The 15,480-nt window shown below is 41.7% G+C and overlaps 1 protein-coding gene across 1 annotated transcript in view; it reads right to left on the bottom strand.

Annotated features, from left to right (window-relative positions):
* ITIH5 (inter-alpha-trypsin inhibitor heavy chain 5) overlaps nt 1-15,480 on the bottom strand; it is a 72,482-nt gene that overhangs the window by 38,797 nt on the left and 18,205 nt on the right. The window contains exons 3-5 of the mRNA XM_032349793.1: nt 12,300-12,463; nt 11,232-11,333; nt 7,641-7,891 (exon numbers count right to left, since the gene is read on the bottom strand). Coding sequence (XP_032205684.1) covers nt 7,641-7,891; nt 11,232-11,333; nt 12,300-12,463 — 517 coding nt within the window. The remainder of the gene's footprint in view (nt 1-7,640; nt 7,892-11,231; nt 11,334-12,299; nt 12,464-15,480) is intronic.

Genomic DNA, 15,480 nt, shown 5'->3' with positions numbered 1-15,480 from the left:
GATTGATAATAGGTGTTTGAAATCTTTTTGGAAAAGAGCGTCATATAGATAGGATGGCAACAACTTAGCAGAGAATACTAATGCAGATTGACCGCTGAAAGGGTTCCGATTCAACTCTGCCACTTTATAAAGTAGTACTTGTCCAAATTTCTTAGAAAGTTTGCCGTCTTCACTAGTTACTCACTGCTCTTTCTTACTGAAATACTACCTTCCTAAGCCTCAGCTTTCCCTGTGTGACTGACGTTCCAGAGAAATTACACACAAACCAAGTCAACTCTCACACATTCTACACACAGTTACGCCCTAAAAGCATGTGCTATATCCCTTCCTGGTATCAATTTCAGTCTACAGAAAACCTTAAATACTACCTCTTTAAGTATCTGAGACTGAACCAAAGGGAAACCTACCAAAAATGGTGCCAGAGCAGCAGAGGAGTCTAAGATCAAGAGATTTCTGTTACATGCCTCCACACTGTCCACCTACACAAAGTTGGAACATGGCTCAGTCACTGGGAAAATCTTCACAGCATTTCACAGATTCAACCAGACAGAGGATTTTCCTTTATCATTCAAAACTGCCAACTCTACATACCCACCAGGGTGACTACTATCAATAAGAGAGAAAATAACTAGTGTTGGAGAGGATGTGGGAAAACTGGAGCTCTTGGGCCCTGTGAGTGGGATTGTAAAATGGCACAGCAGTACAGAAGACAGTATGGAGGTTCCTCCACAAATTAAAAACAGAACTAAGAGATGATACAGTAATTCCACTTTGGGGTATATGCCCAATAAAACTGAAATCAGGATCTCAAAGATCATGTACACCAAGTTTATTATAAGCAGCACTATTCACAGTAGCAAAGAATGGAAGAAACTCAAGGAACGTGGTCTATGCATACAACAGACTATTTTTCAGCCATGGAAAGGAAGGAAATCCAGCCACAATATGGCTGACCCTGGGTGGCAGTACCCTAAGTGAAATAAGCCAGTCACAAAAAGACAAATACTGTGTGATTCCACTTACATGAGGTACCTAGAGTAGTCAAACTCACCGAGGCAGAAAGGGAATTGGTAGTTATGAGGGGCTGAGGGGTGGGGTGGGGGTGAATGGTAACAGGGAGCTGTTGTTGAATGAATACAGAATTTCAGTTTAGAAAGTTGAAAAAGTTCTGGAGATTGGTTGCCCAACAATGAAAATAAACTCAGCACTATTCAGCTGTACTTAAAGCTGGTTAATTAAGACGGTTAAGTTAACGTTATGTGCTTTTTACCACAATTAGACTTCTTTAATTCTTAAGAATTGCTGACTAGAAGTTCTCCAAGGGAGTGACAATGTCTTGGACACTATTAGGTTCCAGGCATCTAGCACAGCTGCGAGGAATGTGGAGAGAACTCAAGACAAGTTTGTTGAACGGTTAGCATGGAGATGACTCAACACATTGGCCCATAGTTGGGCATATGAAGGGGGGAGCCTTTCAAGAGAATCCATCTTGAGAGTGTTTTGGTGGCCATGGCAGGTGCTCTCAGTAACCCATGTCACATGCCATGGACACGTCTCTGGCTTCAGCCACAGCTATGGTGGACAGTGCCACATGCCCGACAAAAATCCACCTCATACACCAAACAGGCAACAGGAAAAGGGAAGAGACAGAGTGCAGTCTCCCCAAGAAGAGTAGGTTGCTCACCAACGTCAAGTTCAAGAGAGAAGGCCACCCTCCTGGGTCTCTCGGAGCCATCCTGCTCACAGCTGGCCCTGACTGAAATACAACCCATGTCAGAACGAACAACATGGTTCTCATATCAGCATTAAAAACAAAACAAAACAAAACCAACTATGGAGCCAAATGATTCATACCTGAATAATTTCTGCACTGAACAATGCTGGAAACCCTCACATAACAACCAGATTATTATTTCCTGGCAAATGCACAGAGGCCAAACAGGGCCATTCCCTTCCAACTACAGAGTGGAGACTGGATCTAGGGGAAGAATACAGAGCAGCAGGGAGCTGGGACAAGGGGTGAACCATCAGTCACAATGCAGTCCTTCAACAGAAGCTGCCAGATTCAGCAAATAAAAACACAGGATTCCCAGTTAAATCTGAATTTCAGATAAGATTTTTTTTAGTGTTAATACGTCCCAGAGATTGCATAGGATATAACTGTATATCTGAAATTCATGCTTAACTGAGCATCCTATATTTTATCTGGTAACTCAGGAAAAGGAGATCTATGTATTTGTACCCAGTCTTCTGGAAACAAATTCTGCCTCTTAATCCCCCCTTCACAACAAAATAAGAGCTATACCCAAGATCTGGCAAAATTAACCAACTTACACCAGGGAAGTGTTGAAAACCTAGTTGCATTCTTTTATTTTTTCAAGTCCTTCGCCCATGTCTTAATTGGACTGTTTATCTTTTCTTGGTTGAGTTGTAAGAATTCTTTATATATTCTGGACACCAGATGCTTTGACATAGGATTTGCAAATATTTTCCCCATTCTGTAGGTTGTCTTTTTAGAATGTATTTTAAGAGCACAAACTGATTCTCTTTAGCTGTCTTCAGTGTTCTTTAGTATGGGACCCCCTCAAAGATGAACCAGATACTGGGAGAAAATGAAGACAATTATGATGGTCTCCTAGCCCCTGAAAGTAAAATTTCCTTTTAATGTCAGATTAGGGTGATTTCACATGAGTCCATTGGTTTTGACAAAGATGAGGAGTTGAGATCACTTAGGAACTCCTGCTGGGAAACTTGGAACAGAGTGAGCAGCCCAGGACTAGAGTGTTAGGGAACGAAGAGGTAGGAATGGAGTCAAGTAACACTTGAAAACAAGAAGACAACCCTCTGGTTTCCATCCCTGGGGCCTCTAATTTAACTGGTATAGCTAATAGATCTCCAAAAGCTCCCCGGCTGATCGTAACATGCACTGATGATCAGGACCCTCTGAGCCAAAGGAGCTATGTGCAACTGGCACGTAAAGGTGGACAGTAAGCCAGGCTCCGAAAGCTAGGAGCCTCTGCTCTCACTGTGGTCTGGGGAAAAGTGGGGAAGAGCAGGAGAGGTTCAGAAAGCCATGGTGGGAATCAAAGAAAAAAGAGAAGCTTTTCTGACCCCCAAAATGCCCTGAATGATTGTATTTATCTTTTCCAAGAGAAGATGGGATACCTTATTTAAGGAGCTCAAGACTATACTAGAAAGACTGCGCCAACCCCACGGGGATGGCCTGTTGGCACTTTTCCATTCCACATTGATGAACAGAAGAAGCTGCATACGGGAAGAGGTTATTTTCCACCAACTGTGTGAGTAATTCTATGCTGGCCTGTATCCAATAGTGAAAACATGTAGGCAGAAAAGAAGAATGATACACATTTAACAAGGATCGAAAGTGTTCTGTAGGTTCAGATCTTGACATAGTTATTAATGCCCCTAAAGTCTGCTAGAAAGTTCAAAGTAAGGGTTCCCAACCTTTGTAGGGCATCAGAATCACCTGGGGTGCTTTAAAAAATACAGCTCTCTGAAGAGACACAGCCCATGGATTAGTCGCTGCCTGGGGCTGGGGTGGGTCCAGGGAGCAACTGCAGAGATACAAGGTTCTTTTGGGGTGATAGAAACGTTCTAAAACTGGATTGTGGTGATGGTTGCACAACTCTGCAAATTGACTAAAAATCAACGAATTATACACTTAAAACGAACAAATTTTATCCTGTATAAACTACACCTCAATAAAACTATTTTAAAAACTGAAGAATATAAAGGGGAAACTATGAAAGCCATAGAACCATACCTATTTAGTGGTAGAGAAATATGCAGCATTATTCTTTAGCTTTACAACTACATGAACATGTCAAAAGCACTCATATATTTTTTGGTTTCTCGTATAAATTCGTAAGAGTATCACACCCAAAAATATAGCTTCCTAGGCCTTACCTTGAGAAATTCCCATTCATGTGTTTGAGGTGGGACTCAGGCATCTGTATCTTTTCTTAAACCGCTCCAGGTGACTAAAGGGTATAACCAGGTTTGAGTGTCACTGATGTAAAGCAAAAAGGGAAAAAACAGGCAAGGCACCTTATTTCTTTATCTCACTTGATTTTACTCTCAGCTGTCAGGTTTCTTATCATAAATAAAAATTTTCTGCCAAAAACAAATTGGAATCATGGAGAGCGCAGTGATTTAGGTGCCCTGGAACAACAAGAAGTTCAAGATTTTGACACAGAATCTGAAACAACCAGCCTTGAACCAGCCGCATGCATGGAATAGCTATCTTGGCACACACCTTCAGAAGCCCACACATCCCATGATGTTCCAGAAAAGTCTTGATTTCAGAGACTCTGTCCCACTGAGCTCACAAATCACCAAAATATTTTAGGAAGGAGAGGAACTGAGAGTGGGCAGGCATAAGAGAGAAGAAGTCTTGTGTTTCACTAGATTAGACACCAATTTATAGTTTTTTAGATTTTGAACCATGTACATGGGTTAAATGTTTTAATAATCCAGTAAGTATAAAGCTTTGGCTTCCAAATTACATCTCAAAGAAGTAGCTTGTACACTGAATAGGAGCTCATGAATTTACAGCGTGATGGCTCTGGCCCCAATCCTGATATGCCAGATAACTAAACTGTTAAAGGCACGTTCTATTGCTTTGAGAATTTCTTTTCATTCTTACACAACTAGGGAGAGATGTAGAATGTGATCTCACACCCTTAGGATTTTATAATCTTCTATGTACTCAGTTCAGTGGGTGAGGGAATGAATTGAGAGTCAAACAGCTTTAAGCTCAGATTCTGTTTCTAACAATAATTAAATATGAGTCCTTGTTCTTGTACTTAAACTCTGTAAACCTTAGCTTGTTCACAAATAAAATGGGGATAAAAAGTATAACCCAAGAGGGCTGCTATAAAGACTGAATGAGATATAATACAGCAAGTACTGAGTCCAGTACCAAGCACACAGTAATCCTAATCCAGAAGTGCATCCCTAAGGATGCAACGGGTCCAGTGGTCAAAGATTTGCTTTGAGAAATTCCAGAAGTCTGATAGCTCAGTGGTAGCCAGATCTAGGAGAGGAATGTACTGGCATGGGTCCACATTCACACAATTACAGCTCATGTTCTGGTGCAAGCCCAATTCTAGTTTGATCTCTACCCTGGATTTCTTTTGGTAGCACGCAATACTGTCCAGACAGAAATCACAACAACCTGTGCCTCTCCGTACTGGGGCTGCCATTTTGCAGGGACAGTTAAAAGCTGAGTGCTGAAGGACAGGAAGGAGCAGCCAACAGGGAACCAGTCCACTGCACCTGGCTTGGATACATACTTGTGAAATCTCCACGCTTTGGAAGGCAGTATATCCGCTTTGGTACAAAAAGCTAGGAAAACAACTTTCTTAAAAATAAACAGATTCCCAAGAGATCAATGGTCTGGAAAAATTCCTCTGAGATTCTCACAGGCCCAGGATATAAACAGTAAGCAACTTTTCGGCTAACAATCGCTAATTCACAGGGCCTCCAAATATAACACATGTACATACACCACAACTCATACACATCCCTGAAGAGCTGCAGTGGTTCTGAAAATGAGGCAAAGCACACACATTTCATTACTACAGCAGGACCACCTGAGTAGTCTCCCACCGCTGAGTCCTCCACACGGGGCTGAGCCCCGGGCCCTGTCCCAGACACGTGGGCCACAGCAACCCTGCCCTCTCAGAGATCCCAGGAACTCACAGAGAATCTTCTTCCTCCTAAAAACATCCCTCTTGCACATGGCTGAACATAGGAGAATTCCCCTATAGATTATGACTAGGAAGAAATGGAATTTTAAAACATCCTTCATTATTAGTTTGGGTGTATTTCTTTTTCTTTCCTGATGTGCAAGCATGAAATTAGCTATCTACTGTTTGAAAGGCATTGTGCAAAATACTGTAAGGAAACAAAGTAACCGGACACAGAACTGCCTTCCCAACCATTATGCTCTAATAGGGGAGATAAGATTTGCACAGAAAAAGTCAATACAAGGTGATAATGATAATAATAATAATAATAATACTTCGTTATTAAGTCCTTACTCTGGGCCAGGCACTTTACATGCACACACACTTCCCAATAACCTTGTGAAAGAGTTGCTGTCCCTGCTTTACAGGGCAAACAGAGTCTTCCAAGACCTAGAAAATTTTTGTCAGGGTTCTAGTTAACAGCTGAACTAAAGTCCATTAACCACACACATGGTTGCCTCTAGGACATAAGAATGGTGTATTATATTTCACACCGTTTCTCAAAGTCAGATACCTCGACAATATTTGTAATTTTTCAATGTAATCTAGATTAAGAGTATCATACTCAGCCTTGGGAATGGACACATAACAAAAGACCTGAGTCCCCCACAGAACCAGGACACTCTCCAGTGTCTGAGACAAAACTCGTTGTCCCATGGACAGTCACGAAGGGAACTTAGCACAGGCAAGAGTAAATAAAGCGCATCATCTGCACAGTCCATTCTTCCGCACACCAGCCCTGGGTCTTGACTATTTCCACATTATATGAAATAACAACATTCTCCCCCTCCCCCTTCAAGTCGTGTTCTACTCTCCTCTCAATCTCATTCCTAAAGATTCTTGGCCAAGCAGCTTTCTTTCTCCTTGTGGCCACGGGGGCTGAGTTCAGATTCTGCCTATTCACTTACTGCTCAGCCGTTCCCAGACCTCAATGTCACAGATAACCGTAATCAAGAGATTCTTATCCTGGTGCAACTTTCTGACACATCGGCCTCGTTATTGGATTTGACATGAAGCCTGACTGGTTTACTTATACTTAGGATAAGGCCCGACACCCATGAACATTTCATATAAACCATCAGTTGAAATTAATATAGTAATTAAGATTACATTGTATGGAATTTATCATTATCATTTCAACAAATGGAGTACAATTTTAAAAACCAGAATTTGAGAAGAACCTAAATGGTGGTCCTGGTAACGAACCAAAACGTTCCTGCACTCAAGCAAATGTAGAGTACACAGTTGTCACTGTTTAATTTAAGAATGAGACTCATACATCATTGAAATGTGTATGTTAGTGTTTTAAAAATTCTTCTAGTTAACAACTGAACTAAATTCTTAGAAATTAGAAATTAGATTCTTAGAAAAATAACCCTGTAATCCCTCACTCCCTAGTATAAAAGTATTATTTTATAGAACTTTCTAGACATCTGTCAACTTCACATTTAACGAACTTAACATATTTAACATTACAGAGTGTGTACAAGTGTTCTCTTCCCCCCCGTCCCATGTTGCATTGTTTCCATAACCATATTTTACTAACCATGTTTGTTTCCCTGCATATTTAGGATGACATAAAGTTTTTGCTAGTGCAAATGTTACCAAACGTATAACATTCCCAATATTTTAGATGCCTCACCTGGATTAGATGCTCAGAAAAGAGATTACTCTGTCAGATGATTTAAACACCTTTAAATCTCCAGATGGAACCAGCTTATAAAGGCATTGCCTTTGTTGTGTTGCTATCTTTCAGATTCTCGTAAATTCTCAGAGGCTTTGTTGCAGGGGGGCCATCTGTTTTATAGATTCCTCTAAAGCCAGCGCCCTGCTCTGAGTCAGCACAGGAGATCCGGCAATCGCACTCACCTTCCCCTCTCCCGCTGCCCTTTTGCCGGCTGTGCTGTAAGGGCAGCACCTCTAGTGACTCGATGCCGGACCTCTCCAGAATGTTCACTTCCACCATCAGCCTCCCCACCAGTTGCTGGGGACGCACGCTGATGACGTGCTCGTACTTCCCCAGCCGCCGCCGCAAGAGCTCTTCATAACTGAGGAGGAAGGCTGCTTTGTCTTTGCTGGGAATCACGACAGAGGCTCTGAACATATCAGTCCCCTTCTCCCTATAAGGAAAATAAAAGGGAAACACAGGGTCGGTCAGAGAAAGCCAGGTTCCCTCAAATCCCCTCAGGGTCCTGGCCATTCTCTCAAGAGAATCCCTAGAAGAAAAACTAGTGTCGGGAAGAGAACCAAAGGCCTGCACTAAAGGAAGTTTACAAAGTTTCAAAGAATACTGAAGAGTACAGAATTCAACTGTTCTTTCCTACCTCTCCTGTAGTCAGGCTTGAGGGAGCCAAGGGGGAAAGGGAATATTGAAATAGGTGAACATCTGGAAAAGAGATTTTTGGGACTGGGGGTCTGGGTGGCTCAGTGGGTTAAAGCCTCTGCCTTCGGCTCAGGTCATGATCCCAGGGTCCTGGGATCGAGCCCCACATCGGGCTCTCCACTCCTTGGAGAGCCTGCTTCCTCCTCTCTCTCTTTGCCTGCCTCTCTGCCTACTTGTGATCTCTGTCTGTCAAATAAATAAATAAAATCTTTAAAAAGAGAGAGAGAGAGAGTTTTGGGGTCAAGATATGAATTACATTCTTCTTTTTACAAGAATGGTCAAGTGAGCCTGACATCTGATGTCATTTTAAAATCGCTAAAATCTTGGGTTTTTATAGGTGGTAAAGTTTGGTGGATATGGCTAGGGATAAGGTCGAAGAATAAAGGATTGCAAAGCATATACAAATATAAGCCATTCCAAACCTTTTCAGGGCTTGGAATGAAGGTTCTCTGATTCAAGATGGCAGACTGACCATAAAAGGAACGGGATAGTAAAGGATTAAACCCAGGCAATGAGTGGTAGGGGCAACCATCAGTGCATACAGCACTTCAAAACATTTTTGGAAGATGGGGAATAGAGCAAGAACTCTACAGCTCAGACTATGGATCAAGATACAGAACATCAGAGAGATGGAAATCTCGGGCTCAGCATAAGATGTGAGTGGGAAGGGCACCAAACACAGGAAGGAGACCTCCAAGTCCATATATGAATGAGTGACTAAGATGACAGACTTCCTACACTCCTCTTTCCCAGTGCTAAAAAGAGACACAACTATTAAGATGGAAAAGCTTCACTGAGAGCTGGGAAGAATGACTGAAGAAAGACTGACACTTGAACCCATTATTGTAAACTCTCAAAACATCAGGTAGAGGACACACAGAGAGAGTGGTATTAGACGACATTAGATGTACCACTAGCAACACTGGATGTTATGACACTAGGGGTAATGTCTTCAAAGTTGAGATGAAAAATTATTCTCAATCTTAAACTCGATATGCTGTCAAAATATTAATCAAGGTCTCAGAAAGTTTGCCTCTCATACATCCATTCTGGGGAAGTTACTTCAGAATATACTCCAGCAAAGTTAAAGTGAAAAAAGAAAGAGGAAGATACGGAATATAAGGAATAAAAAAAGCAACCCAGAAGAAAATGAAAAGAAGCCCCAGGGTAAACATTGATGACAAGGCTGCAAAGTAATGACAGTAATCTATGGACCTGGAGACACCATTCTTCCATAACTGACAGCTCCAAAATCAGGATGTGCCTCCCGATCAATGATGCCTTCTAACTGCTGTTGGCAATAACATGGATGTCGCTGCTTATAGACCTGTCATAGTAATTCATTTAGTCACCATTTCAAAAGAGTTATGTGTCTTGCTAGATGTTAATAGTGACAAATTAAGGTTTTTTTTTTTTAAGATTTTATTTATTTATTTGACAGACAGAGATCACAAGTAGGCAGAGAGGCAGGCAGAGAGAGAGGAGGAAGCAGGCTCCCCGCTGAGCAGAGAGCCCGAAGCGGGGCTCGATCGCAGGACCCTGAGATCATGACCTGAGCTGAAGGCAAAGACTTAACCCACTGAGCCACCCAGGCGCCCTGACAAATTAAGGTTCACCTCATTAGAAAAAAGAAAGATAACTAAAAAGTCCAGGAAAAACAAATGCATATGTTGTGATCCAACTAAACTAAACTGTGGCATAATTATGAATGACTTATGAATTGTAATGAAACATAATCCTCATAAGATTCATCTGATAAAGACCACTTAGGACCCACCTGCCGTCCAACAAAGCTGGGTTTCAATAAACTGCTGCAGTAAGGGAAATTACACACCAAAGGCATCATGGAGAGAGAATCTGGCCAAACAAAGGTATATAGGATTGGGAGAAAAATGGAGTGCAGATAAAGTTAAATGAAGCAATGATTGGAGGCTCGAAACAAAGCAGGGCTGTGTATAAAGTGGTTAGTAGCACCCTGGACTTAGAAACAAAGTCAAGGTTCTGTCCTTAGGAACGACAAAGTTAAGATAAATGTCGACTTTTGTGGCCAACAATGCCTTATCTGAAGCTGTAGACCTTGGCTGCTTTTTGTATCAAAGTAAACCCATGACTCACATCTTCCAGGCAAGAGTGAGATATTCCATTCTTGTTAATAAGATTTCCAACAGCAAAGTTTCTGACAGTCTATGATTTTAAATAACAAACTTTCTCAAAACTACATCCTTTTATTAACGAACAAAAACAGGTTCACATGTTCACACCAACTTATCTGGATAACAGAATCATTTTTCTTCAAAGGAAACAGATCACTTTACTTCAAATGGGCTGACAGAGAGGGAAATAGAATCTTAGTATACCAAGTGGCTCTGCAGTTAATGACTTTCATGTAATCATAAAACTCAAATACTAGTCATTGGTTTTCAATGTTTAGATTCAAGTTATAGACAAAACAAAGAAAATATACACCATTAGAGATTAAAATTTAAATGTTGGTAATTCTGACAGTGCAAAAGTAAATGATCATGTAGAAAAAGATGGGTACTGGAAATGGAAAAGGAAACGTAGGGTTTCAGTGAAGGAGTGGAAATTTAAGATAGGTCTAGTCTAAGATGGTGTAACACGGCTTACACTGACGAAAGAAGAGAAAAGAACGTGAAAATGTGGAACACGGAGGGAAGGTGGGAGTGTCCTACGTATGCTAAATCCTCTTCCTTCCTGGCAGAAAATCAACAGATAATGTCTGATGTTTATTAAGAATTTTTTTTAAAAAACTAGACTACCTTAAGCTTTAGAGTTAGGGAAGTCACTACAAAAAGAAATTACAGAAAATATTAGAAGTGGATATTTCTAGGAAGTGAGTTCTGGGGACTCAGAGTGATAAAATGTTCCTTTTCACGATAAACCTTTTCCTGCTATATTGTTAACTGTATATATTTAATTATCGACTCTATGGTAATAATAAAAAGCAGATAAATCCTTGAAGGAAGGGAAGAAAAGAAAAAAAAAGTTGGCAAAGGAGTAAGAAATGAGGCCCTTTGCTCAAGTGGATTTTAATTCCTTAACTCAGTGGCACTTACCCATTATCTTCTGATGTTTTATTCCTTTTCTCTTTCACCTTATCACCATTTTTCTTTTCTCTCCCTGTGATTTCTCCCTGATACACCTTGTCTCCTATGAGCCTGAAACACAAGAGACAGCTACGTTACCAACTTGCAGTTCCAAGACAAATTCAAACGTGGATCTCATAACCATGACAACCCTAGAAAATATTTTTATGTGACTCTTGGATGTCCAGAAAGAATGCATTCCAGACCAAGGCACTACCCTTGAATCATTCATTTCATTCTAGGGCAATTTTAAAACAGGTCCAAATAGTCGGGCTTGACCCATGGTGCCTCTGGGATTCTCCAGGAGGACATCAGATCTGTTCGAATCTCCATGAAGATTCACCAGCTTGAATCTTGCCCAGACCCAAAAATGAAACCCTCAAATCCACCCTTCTTTGCACGTCTTTACCTCCTAGTTCAGAAGAAAAGGAGAAATAGTTTATTTTGTATATCATATGGATCATGCTATCTCATCATTCAGACCTCAACTTAAACACTGCTCCTTCTGAACTACCTCCCTGATTTCTCCCCGTCTAGACAAGCTCCTCTCGGTGCTACTTGCCATCTTTAAGCACTCGCTACAGTCTGAAATTATCTCATCTATTGATTTGTTTACTTACTTATTATTTTTCCCCACTGCAATTTCTGTAGCTGAGCAACACTGTCTTTTTCATAGAAATACACTGATCACTTGGAAGAGCTCCTGGCTCAGAGCGGGCACTCATTGGTCGGAGGGAAGAAGAGAAAGAGGAAACGAAGAGGAATGGGAGATGGGAAGAGGACAGAAACAGAACCAAGGAAGAGACTGTGGAAAGGAAGGAAGAAGGAAAAAGGGATGACGGGGAGAGAGAAAGGGAAGAAGGTAGGTAGAGAAGGAAGGCGAGAGGGAACGAGGGAGTCGACCTTCTGAGCCCCATGCCATCTGCTGGGAGACATTCTCACGCCCCCAGGCTGTGGAGCTCACATCCTCTCGGGCTCACCCTGGCTACCCCACACGGACTCCGCCATCCCGGGGTCTCTGACCAGAGTGTCGCTTACATAGTGAAGTTGGTGAGGAAAGCTGCGGCTGGAATCTGCAACTGAAATTCAATTTCCTGGTCCTCGGAAGCTCTATTCAGCATTCTACAGGACACGGTAGTGAAGGCATAACGAGAAATAATGGTAGACTTCACGGAGAATTCCGTCATCAGGGGTTTGGTTTTCTGTTGGAATTAAAACACGCGGTATTTTCAGTGACATGAGAAAGTGCAAATCAATCATTCTGGGGTAGGGGTGAAGCTCTGTTTTCATCAGAGAGATCATCTTCAACTTGGCAGCCTTTGGCATAGGATTCTTTTCTTCTTTGTCTTGCCCTCGCTTTCTGCCTCACCACTCTCTCCACTCATAAAACAACTATGGTTGGACAACCAGCTCATGAGAGAGAAGCGTATCTTTTAACTTAACTTAAACAAAGGGACACGGTGAAGATTTCCTATTTAACAGAGAATACACACTGTTGAAGTAGTTTAATGAAGTATTGGAATTTTAGAAGTCAAGTATGTGAAGTACGTAATGCTTTTCTGTTATAAAATTTTAGATCACATTTACAGGATCATAAAATTGATGAAGACATCAGGGCACACCTATTTCCAAATCAAATTCAATACCCACTTAGAGAAGCTAGATTCCAGAGCTTTCCCATGGAGACCACAATCACATTATTGGAAAGTGGGAATCGATACTGAGCTCAAGACACTATTTGGGGTATTAGAAGCCAGAAAAAGGGAAGTGTATGCTAATTAAATTTATCCCGAAGCCTCTGACAAGAGCAGTCGCTACATGGAGCAGATTAAAAGCAGGTTAAAAGTTTTCAGTGTATTTCTAGCCTTCGCAACAGCACTTCATCCAAGGGCATCTGAAAGCAGACGCTGAAGAAGGAAGGAAGCATTAATGAGTAAAGCAACCAAAGCAGTTCTCTAACTCCAAGAACTGGCTGAACAAGTTACAGGCACAGACTGAACATTTGTGGCCCTCGTCTTCTCCCCCACAGCACCACCAACAAATTCATGTGGTAAAGCCCTAACGGCCCCCCACCACGTGATGGTATTTGGGGATGGGCCTTTGGCGGTTGAGTAAGGTTTGATGAGGTCATGAGGGTCTTCCTGATGGGGTGAGTGTCCCACAAGAGGAGACACGAAAGAGCTTGCTCTCCTTCTCCAGGAGGACACGGAGAAAAGGTCACACAAGTGAGAATGTGGCCTTCTATAAAAGCTAGGAAGAGTCTGCACCAGAAAATGAACCCTGCCAGATACTGATCTTGGACTTTGCAGTTTCCAGAACAGTGAGAAAATAAATTTCTGCTGTTTATGTCTATGGTATTTTGTTATGGCAGCCCGAGCAGATTAAGACGAGGCATTATCTCTTTATGGACTTGGACACACATTCAGGGTACATGTTCTTTATTCCCATTTCAAACATGAGAAGAAGTCAAGCTTGTAAGTTTACATATTGGCCCATTAACAGTGATGGAGAAGAGATTGAAATCGATCCCACCTGTCCCAGAGCCCACACTCACCACCATGGGGCTAGTCGTCTCGGTGGATCCGTCTTTCTATCTCTGGGTCCTCAAACCCCGGCACAGTCTTCAGGACTCCACAGGCTCTCAATAAATGCTGAAGAGAGCCACGTTACTCTGATAGGATTCCACTTTCCCTACAGGACGTGACCTAACTAGTCAACGATTCTCTTGACTTGCGTCTGCTCTCTGAATTTCTTTCCAGCCCTAAGCTAGTCTTCAAAATAAATATAAGATGATGCCCTGCTGGTATCAAGGCATATTGCTTCTGTGACACCCAGAGGGACTCTAACACCCCATTCGAAGAGTTTCACAGTGTCATTCTATTTAAACGTATTTAAATGTTGGAGTCAAACCATACCTTTCACAGCAAACCACTGAAACTGGACAGATACTTTATACAACATGTTAGAGAGGTAGGATTGAGTCCCCTTCAGTACAAAGCACATCTGAGAACACAAGTGAACAGACTCAAGATGGGAAACCGCACAGAGCAAGGCCAGAATGGGCCAGCACCGGACACAGAGGTCAAGGGATTATTCATCTTTGTGGCTGAACTTTTGGTCTTGGTGACTCGAAAGGATAAAAACAAAAGGCAGCAGGCTCAGGAAAAATGTTAAGAGAATGTGTATCTTTCTTGGAAAGTTGGAGAAAGACAAGCACAAAGTTTCCGTAAAGTGGTGATCAAGTAGGACAAAAAAAATCTAAACATATTTGAAAGATTTCTTCACCTGCGAGAGGAAAAGAGGTTCTCCGATTTGGTCTGAGAAAGAATTACATCAAAACAGTGGTTCTCAAGAGTGGTCCCAAGACTGGCAACATGAGCATCACCTGGAAATCTGTTAAAAATGCAGAATTTCAAACTCCATCCCAGACTTGCAGAATGAGAAACGCAGGGAGTGGGGCCAGAAATCTGTATTTTAATAAGAGATCCTGATGCTCAAGTCTGAGAACCACTGTTTTAAAGTAACACAAGGAGGTGGTCCTCTTCATGTTTCTCCAGTGCATCTATAGAAATTAGGGCTTGAATCAATCAATAAAATTGTGTCTGCCTTTAGATCCAAGAATCTAAGGTAAAGCCTAAAGTAAGGAATGAAATGGGCTTTTAGGAAACTATTCTGGAATTTAGAAATTGATTGTAAATAGTCTCCACACAAATCTAGTCTCCTTGGGACAATATCTGTCTCTCCAGAAGTAACTCAGATTAAAAAGAGATTCTATGTTGCATCACCACTTCCTCATATCAGGGAGATCATATGATAGTTGTCTTTCTCTGCTTGACTTATTTCGCTAAGCATGATACGCTCTAGTTCCATCCATGTTGTCGCAAATGGCAAGATTTCATTACTTTTGATGGCTGCATAGTATTCCATTGTGGATGGGATTGGGAGGGAGACAAACCATAAGTGACTCTTAATCTTACAAAACAAACTGAGGGTTGCTGGGGGGAGGGGGGTTGGGAGAAGGTGGGGTGGGGTTATGGACATTGGGGAGGGTATGTGCTTTGGTGAGTGCTGTGAAGTGTGTAAACCTGGCGATTCACAGACCTGTACCCCTGGGGATAAAAATATATGTTTATAAAAAATAAAAAATTAAAACATAAAAAAAAAGAGAGAGAGAGATTCTAGACAGGGATTAACCAAAGTCTTCTGTTAAATGATCTCA

This window comes from Mustela erminea, chromosome 6 (assembly GCF_009829155.1).
Source record: "Mustela erminea isolate mMusErm1 chromosome 6, mMusErm1.Pri, whole genome shotgun sequence".
NCBI classification, from domain to species: Eukaryota; Metazoa; Chordata; class Mammalia; order Carnivora; family Mustelidae; genus Mustela; species Mustela erminea.
Note: the sequence above shows the minus strand (reverse complement) of the source record. Positions and strands in the feature narration are given on the sequence as shown.